Genomic DNA, 13321 nt, shown 5'->3' on the forward strand with positions numbered 1-13321 from the left:
GTGGTGGGAGGACTAGGGGCCATCCGTGAAAACTGGGCAAGAATGTGGTTATCAAAGGTGTTAGAATTAGGTTTTTTGCATGGAGAGTGGTGAATGAGTGGAATAAGTTGCCAGAGTGCGTTGTGGGTGCCATGACTGTGAGTGGGTTCAAGGCAAGGGATGATTGATACTGTGTGGAAGCTGAATAGTTGCTGACATGATGTTTAGGGCCTCCCTCGATGAGTCTAAGGACTCCTTGGAGTTGTCCATAATAATAATAATATTAGTAAGTCTTGACAAAGAAGTTGTACCATTATTTAAAACGTTCATTTGATCCTGTGTGGGTTATTGTGCATAGGTTTGGTCTCCTGGCTTTAAGGATAATGAAGAAACATTAGAAAAGGTTCAAAGGAGAATAACTGAGATGATTTCAGGGTTATGTATTTTGACTGTGAGAACAGATTTAGTAACTGAGAATTGAGGTAGGAGGGGCGATAACAGAGAAATAAATGGTGAGTGATTTTATAGGAGAGAGATAGGAGACCTTTTTCGAAACAAGGTAGAAAGGGAAAGAACAAGAGGTCATTCATCAAAGTTGAACAAGAGTTCAGTGAAAAGTGGAGTGAGGAGCAGATATTTCTCATGACAAGTTGTGAGCTAGAGGAATCTGCTGCCAGAGAAAGTGGTGAGTGTGTCATTAGTGAATGAGTTTAAGGACTTGTATGATCAACATTGTGTGAGTGCAATTGATTATTCCTGAAAGTTGTGTTTTTTTTAGATTTTAAGTGTAAATATGTTGCACACTAACTGCTGATATGTGTTGAGTAGACCTTCAATGAGTCTTGGACTCCATGAAGGTGCTAGTGTAATAATAATAACCTTGAGCAGGTGCAGTATGACCTTTGCTGCCAGTAAACGTTGAACAAGCCAAACTTATTCGTATCCTCGGCTTATTCATTCCCAACTAATCAAGTTTGTACATTAACCATTTATTTTGCCAAAGTTTATTCATTGCAAAATCCTAAAACATGGTGTATATCTTATCCAACTCCACTACTACTTTATTATGAAATTTGAATAGATTATTAAAACAAGACCTTCCTTTGGCAGAGGCATTGTAAGAAAGTAGAGGAACAGACTGAGTAAGTTTCATGAAGTAGGGTCTTGATGATGCTTTTTTTTTGGGGGGGGGGACAGTCCACATTGAAATTATTGGGAGTTTGGATTGTAGGAGTCAGTGCATTGAATTCTCCATAGTTAAACCCATTTAATTGTATTCTCATTTTAGTAATGCCACTTCTCGTCGTAAAGGAGTAGGGGAACAGATAGGATGAGTTTTATGAAGCAGCTTGATGATGCCTTTTACTTTTGCGGCTGGATGATGGTGTGAGTTATGCTGAATATATCTGAGTTGGTTTGCAGATCTGTTCTAGGAAAGGAATGAGGAAATTATCTAGATGTGACCACTTGCTAAAAGTTTGTCTGTATAGCCGACCCAAAAGAAGACTGTGTGATGAATGGATGAGAACAGGGCATTCTCATCTTCTAGGCATTCTGAATAATGGTTGGCTAAGTTGGATGAAAGGGACTTCCCATGACTGTGCCATATATTTATTTGTATATTTGTTATTCCAGCTGAAATATCCTGAATGCATTATTATTATTTTCTTGACCTCTGTGGAGTCACAAGACTCATTGTGGGAACTCTACACTAGTTAATACAAATTCTATTGCACTACTCCTTGAACTCATCCACTATTCACACTTTAACCACCCTTTCAAGCAATGCATTCCATGCTCCTACCTCCTCTCCATGCAAAAAACTTACTTCTTACCCTTTTACTCACTACTTCCTTTTGTAAATTTTGGAGGTGGCCCCTTGTCCTTGTTCCTCTCGTTCATTCTATCATATGAATGAAAAAAATTCCTCAGTGTTAATTCAATAATAAGCCTTCAGCATCTTAAATTTCATAATCATATCCCCTCCCACTTTCTTTCATTTTCTATCCACCAAACTGTGCAGTATGTATAACCTTATTCTCATAATCAACATTAAACAGTCCTGATATCATTTTTGCAATTTGTTTCTGCACCCTGTCAAGATTACTTCATCTCCTTCAAATTCCAGTGACCAGATCTGTGCACAGAAATCCATATGTGGTCCGATCAGTGATCAAAGCTTTATACAATGGGACCACAACTCTTTTATCACTACCCATTACAAAAAAAAAAAATATGTTAGGAGAACGTCTTCCAATAACAATTACTTTTAGCCATGAACTGATATCAGAATTTATCATGACATCAGTGGGTTATGTAATAACATTTTTGATTTTAGCCAAATTCTAATGAATTTATTATTATTAACAACAGACCACCATGGAATCAAGACTCATTGCAGGAATTTTTGATAAAACTGAGAATATCTTGTATGAGCACTCCAAAGACTAGAAAGAACCTGCAGTGTTAAATGTAGGAGAATTGATATAGTTCATAACAGTGTGCTTATTGCAGTGACAAGTTTCTTTCTTGTCTTTTGAGTGCTCACATAAGATATTTTCACCACCTTCTGAATTGGTCCTTGTTAGGACTCAATGGGATTCACCTTCTTTGCTTCTTCATTTCACTTCTTTACAACATGAACTAGGTACTATTAAGTCAAATGCTCAGTTAAATTGTTTACCCTTCCCGATGGATTTAGCATATTATTCCTACAGTCTGATCTCTTATAACCCTGTATAAAAGTAGAGTTCCTATTCCCTACATCTCTGGCATCTTCTAACTAATTGCTAGAATCCTGAAGAAACATAACTTAACTCCTGCATATTTTCCTATCAGTAAGATGTCCTTGCATTTCTAATGCATAAACTTTCACTGTTCTCTCTTTACTATGCCTTGCAAATGCCATATTTCATATTTTGGACAAACTGGCCATTCTGTAGAGGAAGAGACTTCAAGAACCAATATTACATCTGCTATGAACATTGAATGAAATATGGAAATATGAATGAAATAATGATAAACGAATTTCTAGCATACATCCTCTTATACATACCTGAAAAGATGTATGTTTTGCATTATGGAATACTAAGGCAATTAATATGAGGTCATTAGCCTCTATATACAAGTAGCCTAGTTGTGAAGATACTTCGCGTGCAAACTTTATTTGCTTACACTTGGATAAAGGATTAACGGAGAATATAATTTCTTAGCATCTTCATTTATAACCTGGGGAGGGGGCTTTCATTGACATAATGATAAAATTCAGTAATGGAAAAATTAACATATAAAATACTTGAGAAATTTTGGCTATGCTTCTAGCCATTGTCAATGCATGTAGATGAAAAAGATAAGCAAATGAGAACAACATTTAAAATGCAAGGATGTGACAATATATACTATGCACTGCAGGAGGATAACTCCATTTACAACTATTAAAATTCAAATAAATACATTTCGATAATTATTAATTCATGAAATACAGAAATGAGGAGTATGGATTAGGATAACTTCCCAAAATTGTGAAAGTTCATGCACTCTTTGTTATTATGGGCAAGAGAGTCATTCAGCTGAGATTCACCTTAAAGAACATGAAGATTATATGAAGATATATATATATATGTGTGTGTGTGTAATAAATTTTTTAACTTGGGGATATTGTATATTAGGATAACCAAGTATTATAAACTTGGTTATTTACAATGAGTTGCCCTGGTGTTGTAACATCTTTAGACTTGAACTTTGTTTCAGGTGCAAACTTAATTGTTTGCATACTTGGGATTAGGAGTTAAAATAACCAAGTTTATAAAATTACTTGGTTATCCTAATATATATATATATATATATATATATATATATATATAAAAGTTCCACGATGAGCCTGTTGACTCCGTGGAGGTTACCAAAATAATAATATTCTACTTCATGAGTCTCTGAGCAGTCTAGTTTAGCTATCCATGCCATATTTATTAGACATAGAATTCACTGTAATTAAATAAAACTGAAGTCTCACACAGAAGTTATTTTTTACTTGATAGACTATACCAAGTTGTGGAAGTCTACATCCACAGACCAAACCTCAGCAAGAGTGACTATCTTAAACTTTCATAATTTTGGGAAGTCATCCTAAGCCACACACCTCATTGTTTCATGAATTAATCATTATTTAAATTTATTTCATTGAATTCTGGTGGTTGCAGGTTGAGCTGTCCTCTTCCAGTGGATAGTATATATTGTCATTCAAATTTTAAATTCTGTTCTAATTTGTTTATCTCTTTTCAACTGTATACATTGACAATGGCCAGGAAACCTTGCCAAAAATTCTGCAAGTATTAAATATTAACTTTTCCATGTGTGTTTTTCTGTTATTGAAGTTCATCATTCTGCTATGAGAAATCTCAATTAGACTTGTCTTTCTCAGTACAGAGCAGACACTTAACATATTGCACCCTTCGATTGGAAAAGGCCTAAGTTCGATTCTCGTTCTGAGAGGAATCTTTATGTTTTTTTTTTTTTTTTCATTTGAAGGTGAGTTAGCTGATCTCATATGGAAGTAGTAGGGTTTTTCTGCTAGAAACTCTGGTTTTTCATCTCACATACAGGCAAATCGGCCTTCAGAACACATGCAATTTACAGACAAAAAATATTGTTGGTGTTGATGGGCAGTAGATGGCATTGATGGTAGTTATGTGTAGTAGGAGAATTAAGTAGTAGAGGAGACGGTTAGATGTGTGTGCATGTGTTTGTATGTAGCAGAGTGGAGTAGGGTGCTCTCCCATTATTAATCATTGGACTCCTTGGAAGTGTCAATAATAATAATAATAATAGTAACAAATAACTTTAAAGAAAGATGTAGTGAAAACTATTCACTGCTTTATCTGTTTTCTTAAAATTTCTATACAAAAATTTTGTTGTATAATACAAGAATCAGATGTGTGTATAAATTAATATGTTTTCTGTTTGGATGTTCAGTTATCTAAATTTTAGAAAATAATTATGATATTTTATTTTAGATATGGTTGAAGAATCACCAGCAGAAGCACATGGATTGACATGTAAATTAACTGAGGACCAATGTCAGCTATCGCCCATTTCACTAAATAGCCAGATTGTAATTTATTTTTATTCATAGTGAGAATGCTTTGCCAACAGTATTTCTGAAACTGAAGCTTTCAAAAGATGTGAATTTCATTTCTCAGTGATTCTGTTTCCATTTCATATCGCCTCATTAAATGTATAGTGTTTTTTCATTCTTTCTACAATAAACATGCCAAGAACTAGACTTCTTTCAACTTCTAGTGCCACCGAAAATAATAGCAGCCTCCCTGATCCTAGACAAGTAGGCGGTATTAACATTGTTGGGACCAGCAGTGCCACTTGGAATAGAGATGGTAGCTTCATCAATAAACCTTTACATGGATGGTTGCATCCAGATCACCTAATAGCAGATACTGGGGTCTGTTATGGAGTCAGGGTAAGATTTTAAGTACTACCTAGTTCTATTAATTGTATGTTTATAATCTGCTCTGAAATTGTTTTATACCTGTTCAAGGTAATACTTGATTGGAATTTGCAGAGTTTTTTCAATTTTTTTAATGATTTTGCTGATAAAGATACTCTGGATGTTTGGAGTAATTACTTTCAAAGATTGCTAAATAAAACAAGGTGACAGAACAGTGATAGAAAATGTTTGAATGGTATTCAGTCAGGAGCACATATCATTACTTGAGATAGGAGAAAAAGAAATCAGAAACCTGAAATGTTGAAAAGCAGCTTAAGTAGATGATTTTTGACTAGAAATGCTAAAATACGAAGGTATAACATTTTTACAGTGGCATCAACTGCATTTTTCAGAAAGACTGGTCAGAAAGTCAGCTTTCAAATGATTGGAATAGTACAGCTCTCATAGTTTCATCTATGAAAGGGAAAATGAAACTGAACATCAGAATTAGAGGAACTTCCCTACTAAGTATCCAAGTGAAATTTACACAACAAGCATATTTGAGAAGTGACTAAGGAAAATTGTGGATGAGAAACTTGGAGAAGAACAAGCTGAGTTCAGGCCAGTTCGGGATTATCAGTATCTGATTTTCACTTTATGACAAATAGTTTTTGAAAAATCATGGTGATATAATAAAGAAGGATCTGTATAATGGGAAAAGCATATCACAAAGTGCCAAGGGAAAAGTTTTTCGAACCTCTTCAATTATATGGAATAAATAGCAGAGTATATAGAGCAATATACAGTCACTAATTTAACTTGTAAATCAGAAGTTAGATTTCAAACAAGTACAGAAAAATGGTTTGATTTAAAATCAGGTATAAGACAAGGGTTTGCATTATCTTCACTCTTATTCATCATCTGTATAGGTCACATTGTGAATGAAAGTAGAATTAAATTGAATATCAGAATTGGTGCTATCAAACTTAACTTTTTACTTGATGCATATGAGTTCTTCCTAAACATATCCAGTGCATATCTCCAGGATTCTTTAACTAAATCGAATAACAGTTATAAAAAATGGGTATGAAAATCAGCAATAAAATGATCAAAACTGAAAATTGGCAAGCGGCTGCATTCTCAATGGAGAACCTATAGAACAAGTAAAATATTTCAGCTATTTAGTCACAATTTTTAGTTAAGTGATAAGTTAAATATGGAAAGAGACAACAGAATAAGTAAAATTGATATGATGGTGAGCCAGTTGAATAACTATATGGAATATGAGAGAAATTAGCTAAGAAATGGAACTAGCAGCTTATAAGACAATGTTTAAATGAATTTTAAGTTATGGATCTGAAAGTTGGGTTAGAAATAATAAAGAAGTTTATTGGACACTAGAGACCACAAGAAATATGAGAGCTGATGCGAGTTAGCTATTGTTCAGTAATGTGTGCAGGTAGTTGGCTGAAAAGTTAGTCTGACATATGGAAAGATATAATGAGCAAATTTTCAAATATCACACAAAATCAATCCTCAATTCCTATAAAGTATGTCTTGTGAACGAATGACCATGGTAGATTCTTTTATGTTATGAGCAGCGAAATTGTCCTCTATGTCAGACATGAAGCTCTTATTCCATTAATTGTTATGATATGTGTGGGAAATGTCCTTGTGGCCTTTCTTACATTTCTTACATAGGACAAACATCTAGAAGTTTGGTAATAAGACAAACGAACATATTGGAGATGTCAATAACAACAGAGAAGGCAACTACTTGAGCATAGCTTTAAATTTCTCTCTCTCTCTCTCTCTCTCTCTCTCTCTCTCTCATGTGCACACACCATAACATTGAATGGAATAAGTGCTCCATGCTTTACATAGAGAACTTTCACTGCTCATAACAAAAGAATCTACCATGGTCATTTGTTCATAAGTGCACTCAGTAGGAATCAAGGATTGATCCTTGTGATATTTGGAAATCACTTATTGGATCTTTCTGCATTTCAGACTTTTCAGCTAACTATCTGTATACATTACTGAACAATAGCTAACTCGAGCCAGCTCTCATGTTCCACGTGGTTTTGTTTCAACTTATATTGTAATGGTTCCTATATCTTTTTATGTAGTTTAGTAATGTTATAGTACATGTTAGTTCTATTGTATTTTTTATTCGTCCTAACCCAGAAGAAGCCACAAGTATCTATGATGAAACTAGTCGGTTTTCATTTTTATATTGTTACTACCAAATAAGCCCAAATGTATTTCCTTTTATAAATCTTTTATTTATTGTATAGTTTTTAATGTGCATTTTCTCAACCATAGGCACTGCTCTGAATTTACGTTTACTTTCTTGTATTATGGTATGAGGACTGTCCATAATTGGGATGTGCAAGCAGTCATTTTTGTTTAAATGAGAAGGTTATTTATTTAATGAGGGATTAAATATGTATTTTATGACTATAGATCTGTGTGTGTTCATGGGGCCAGTTTGCCTATTCTGAGGGACAAAAAAACCTGAATTTCCAGGTGAAAAAACCTTCTACCTCCATATGAGATCGTCTAACTCACCTTTAGTCGAAAGAGACCAGTTAAAGGTTCCTCATGTCATGGACATGAATCAAACCCAGGTCTTTCCGACCAAAGGGCTTTGTCTATACTGACTGACCTATGGAGATTTTAATGAGGAGGTGAGGGGGGGGGTTTCATCTTTTCATTTGATTTCTTAGAGGATTAAATTTAAATCTTGATCTTAGAGAAATGGTTATTTTGTTCCAGTTTACATTTTAGTGTTAATCTTGTTGCTATGATACACTAATTCAGTAGTAGCCATAAGAGATATTTGGAAATGTGAGGGCAGTGTCATGAATAGTAATGTGTTGATATTCTTCAACTGTTGAAGATTGTAGTCCTTTAGAAATGTTTCATGAGGGGAAACTTCCACAGAATTGAGGTGGAAGGAATGAAAGATGACTGGGAATAGCAGGTTCAGTGAATATGCAATTCAACTTCTGCTAGTTCTTCTGAACAGTGATATGGAAGAGACACAGTGTAGAAACTGATCTTCTATGGGGAAAGTGGCTAAAGAGAGTTTGTATGAGAAGTGTCATTTATCAACCGGACTGCTCTTTTCTGAACAGTATCAAGAATTTTTAGGGAAGTCTTAGGTGCACCATCTCCATACGTGAGTTCAGTATTCCGATGTTGGTTAGATTTAGGATTTATATAGAGTAAGTAACTGTTCAGCATGGAAATATTATTTATTGACCAGAAAAGGATACCAAATTTTTTGGAAGCAGATGATGCTATTGAAATGATCTAATTGTGCCAAGAAAGGTTTGGAATAAGAGTCAGTCTGAGAAGAGAGATTTAGTCTTGACTGGAAAACAAGCAAAAGTGCATTTTGGAAACATTGTAGTGATTAGTTGCTTTCACCCCAGTGAAGGATACTGTGGAGATTGGTGTTCAGGGTACTTATTATAGATGATCTTGAAGCCTGAAATGATTGAGTCCTCCAAGGCTTGTCACATGAGTAGGACAAGTGGATTGTGCTATCATCAGCAATATGAATAGAATTTGCAGTCAGTGAGAGCAGGTCATTTATATAAATCAGGAATAGGGTGGATGAAATGACAGAGCCAGAGAGACACCAGCATTGACAGGAAAGTCTGATGAGAGAACACCATCCATCATTACACATAGGGATTGATCTGAGAGAAAAATGGTGATCCATTTACATAAGAACAAATGCAATCCAAATGATGGCAACCTATTGAGAAGCTCTTCATGCCAGACCCTATCAAAAGCCTCACCGATGTCAAGAGCAACGACACAGGTTTCTCCAAATGTTTCCATGAAAAGGGTCCAAATGTGAGTGACATAGGTTAGTAGATCTCCTATAGATCTAGAGTGGTGAAATCTATACTGGTGGTCACTAATTAGATAGCAGTTCTCAGAGTGTTGAAGAAGTTGATTGTTGATAAACTTCTCCATTGCTTTAGACAAAATTGATGTGAGGGCAATGGGTCAATAGCTTGATGGTAAACATTTATTTCCTTTTTTGGGAACTGGTATATGAGCTTTCTTCCATGCTTGAAAGGTGGATGCCAGCTGAGTACAGTTTAATGAATAGATAAGAGAATAGGTGTTAGCTCAGGAGTACATCTCTTAAGTAGAATGGTTGGAATTCCACCAGTACTGGTGGAATTCCAACCATTCTACTTAAGAGATGCTCTCTTTGTGGTATCTAAGTTAGTCAAGATTCTTCTGTCTTTCTGGCAGAAGGTCGCAGGAGGCATGAGATGCAGTGTTCTAGGCAAGGAAGGAGGTAATTTTCCTTGGTCATCTATGTAGGCATTGGAAGAGAAGAATGAAGCCAATACATCAGCTTAGTCTTTAGGGGTGAGATAGAGGAAGCACAGATGGACAAAAGTTGCACCTGATGACTTTGGCGAGGGACCAGACAGCATCATTGCCAGTGTCACAGGCAGCAAGTTTTCTACCTTTTTTACGAGTGTTGTGGACAACTATGTAGGCTATGAAGCTAGTGTTTTGGTCTCATGCCACTTATGAAAGGCTGTATACTTTTCATGGACATCCGTGGCACACACTTTTTTTTGGAGAACTATGGTTTAGATATGGGTTAGAGAATTTGAACAGAGTAAGGAATAAAAGTTTCCATTCCAATATGGATTATTTCTGTAACAAGAACACAATATTTGGATCTGAAGAATGAACAGTAGTTTGACCATGGAAAAGTAAAGTCATGCAAGTCATTACAACAGCTTGGCATTGTTGTAATGCCAGAGCATGCAAGGCTGTGAATGGGCAAAGGAAGGAAGTTCCACTAGAGACAAAACTTGGATAAGATTGTGGTCTGAACTGCTAAGAGGAGTAGTTACCTGAACAGAGTACCTGGAAGGAGAACTAGTTAAGAAAATATCTAAAGTATTGGATGATTGAAGAGAATTGTCAGGAATTCAGGTAGGGAGATGGATGATCTGTTTCAATGCCTTGTTTACAGCAAAAATCTCTGCCTCTCTTCCAGCTTGGTCAGCAAAATTCAAAAGAGGGGAGCATTTAGAATTGAAATCACAAAGAAGGATGATTTCACTGTTTGGAATTCTGACTGTATGAAATTGAGCTTTGAAGATAGGAAGTCAAAAAGGTCAGAATGATTTTCAGAATTATGAGCACATAGAGGCAGCAGATGAATGAAGCAAAATGTGGCAAAGAAATTTTAAGCCACAGGAGGTCAAAAAGGTGAGATTCTAGGTTAGGCATTCTTTAGCAAGAAATATCAGAACTCAGTAAAACACTGTTACCACTCTTATGGCAGAAGGAGTCATACAGGGTGTAACTTGGACAGTTAAGATGAGCTGTGGTTGATTTAGTAGAAATGTGAGGTTCAGTCAGAAACAGAACATCAGGTTGGGTGACTGAAGATGATGATGCACATCATACTAGTTATAAAACACTAGTTATCACTCAAACCATGTTCCACCATAAAGATGCACACAAATTGACATGGAGAGAAGATGCAAGAAATAAGAAAAGTTTCATTAACTATATTATTGTTGATGATAATATATCTTCATGCTTCAGGTCACGAGAAATATAAGGCATTTGAATTAACATGTCAGCATCATTTAGTTTTGAGCAGAATAAAAATATGATTGAAAAGAAAAATATGTAAGTTTAAAAAAAATGCAAGATCAACAGTTTTCAAAGGCAAACTGTAGACTTAAGTATACAAATACTGTTCAAGAAAAAATGAAACAGGTTGGAAACAAGAACCACACTGTGGAGACTCATTAGTAGACTGTAGAAAATATTGATTGATTCACCAAAGAGGCATGTTGTGAAGTTATCTGAAAGGATAGAAACATCAAACTCCATGGTGGAGACCCCAGAATTCAAAGAGACTATCATGGAGAAGAATAAGAAAGCAATTGGAAATTCCTATCAAATATGTCAGCATGTGCTCTAAGAGAATACAGAGAAAAATCTAAGAAAGTGAAGTAGTGCATAACAGTAGCTCAACAAAAGTCCTGGGAAGACTGGGAAGAATATAGAAGATAAATATCAGGAAGGCGGCAAATGTTCTGGATGCTATTGTAAAAGGTGAGAAATCAAGGAGGAGTGCTTTTACAGCATTCCTCCTTGATTTCTCATAAACTGAAGATAAAAATATCATACATATTTGGAGTCATTACTTGGAAAGATTTTAAAATAAATCTAGAAGTGGCATAATGGTGGTAAAATATTCAAGAGGAATCTAATCAGGAGCACACGTCAATACTTAAGGCAGATAAAATCATCAAAAAAAAAAAAACCTGGGCAGGTAGCTGAAGTAGATGATGATATTATTATTATTATTATGTGACACCTCCAGACACCTACTCTACAACTCTTTATCTCCACCACTCAATTCACCAATGGCATCCACTACCCATCACCACCACTAGTATTTTCATAGACAATCACAAACATCTATCGCAATTCGAACCCACAGCCTTTTGGTGAGCAGATATGCGATATGCTAACCACTCGGCCAACCAGGCCAGTGATCATATTCAATCAGAAATGCTGAAGTATGGAGATATAAAAGTTTTATAGTGGCTGCACTGCCTAATTGAGAATGTGGTCAGAAGATCAAATTCCAGATGATTGAAGAAGAGCTCGTAGTAGTAGTATTCATCTATAATAAAAAGGAAATATAAGAAAACTGAATGAGAATTACAGAGAGATTTCTCTATTGAGTGTTCTGGGTAAAATTTATGCAAACATACTTGAGAAGAGGGTAAGAAAAATGTGGAAGAGAAACTTGGAGTAGAATAAGCTGGGTTCAGGCCAAACAAAGATTGTCAGGATCAGATTTTCACTTTAAGGCAAATATTTGAGAAATGATGGGAATATAGCAATGGTCTGTATATAAGTTTTGTAGATCTGGAAAAGACAATAATGCACCAAGAGAAAAGCTGTTCAAAACATTACAGTTATGTGGGATAAGTGGAACACTATACTGACAATACATTCCCTGTATTTAAGTTTTAAGCTAAAACTTAGAATTGCAGGAGGTATAGAAAGCTTCGATTTGATGTAAAACTGGGCATATGACTAGGGTACACCCTGTATTCACAGTTGTTCATTATCGTTTGCATTGTGAAGGAATTTTGTATTAAATCTGATATCAGAATTATAGATGTTAATCTCAGCACTTTACTTTATGCTGATAATGTTATATTCCTAAATAAATCCAGTACTAATTTTTTGCAGGATTCCTTAACTAAATTGAATAATGGTTGTAACTGATATGGTATGAAAGTCATCAATAACAAAAATGCTACTTTGAAAAGCCAATCTCATATCGGGGTAACAGGGTTATTTCTCCTGGAAACTCAGGTTAATTTTTCATTCCACATACAGGCAAATCAGCTATGAGAACACACATACACAAGTTACAGACAAAAAATGCTGTTGTTGTTGTTTGGTAGTGGTGGTGGTGGTGGTAGTAGTAGTAGTAGTGTTGTTGGTGGAGAATTAAGTAGTAGGGATGACAAAGAGATGTGTGTGTAGAGTGGAGTGTACTCCACGATGCATCCTTGGACTCCTTTGAGATGTCATGCAATAATAACAATAAAATAGGTAGGAACATGGAAAATTTCAACTGCATTCTGAATGGAGAACCTGTAGAAAACATTTCACTTTCAACTTTGTTAATGAAGATAGCAAATAAATATGGGAATAGATAACAGAATAAGCAAAGCTAGTATGGGGAGTCAACTGAATAAATTTGTTTGAAATAAGAGAGAAATTAATCAAAATGCTGAACTAGCAGTATGTAATATGGTGTTCAACCAGTTTTATCTTATGAATCTGCGAGCTGGGTTAGTTGATCGA

The 13321-nt window shown here is 35.3% G+C and overlaps 1 protein-coding gene across 1 annotated transcript in view; it reads left to right on the plus strand.

The window, feature by feature from the left end:
- Positions 1–13321, plus strand: part of LOC150098224 (SHC-transforming protein 1-like) — a 236289-nt gene that overhangs the window by 22490 nt on the left and 200478 nt on the right. The window contains exon 2 of the mRNA XM_090406245.1: positions 4992–5452. Coding sequence (XP_090262371.1) covers positions 5246–5452 — 207 coding nt within the window. The 5' untranslated portion in view covers positions 4992–5245. The remainder of the gene's footprint in view (positions 1–4991; positions 5453–13321) is intronic.

The sequence above is a fragment of the Typopeltis vanoorti genome, chromosome 16 (assembly GCF_054136105.1).
Source record: "Typopeltis vanoorti isolate ZY-2024b chromosome 16, IOZ_Tvanoo_1.0, whole genome shotgun sequence".
Taxonomy (NCBI): domain Eukaryota; kingdom Metazoa; phylum Arthropoda; class Arachnida; order Uropygi; family Thelyphonidae; genus Typopeltis; species Typopeltis vanoorti.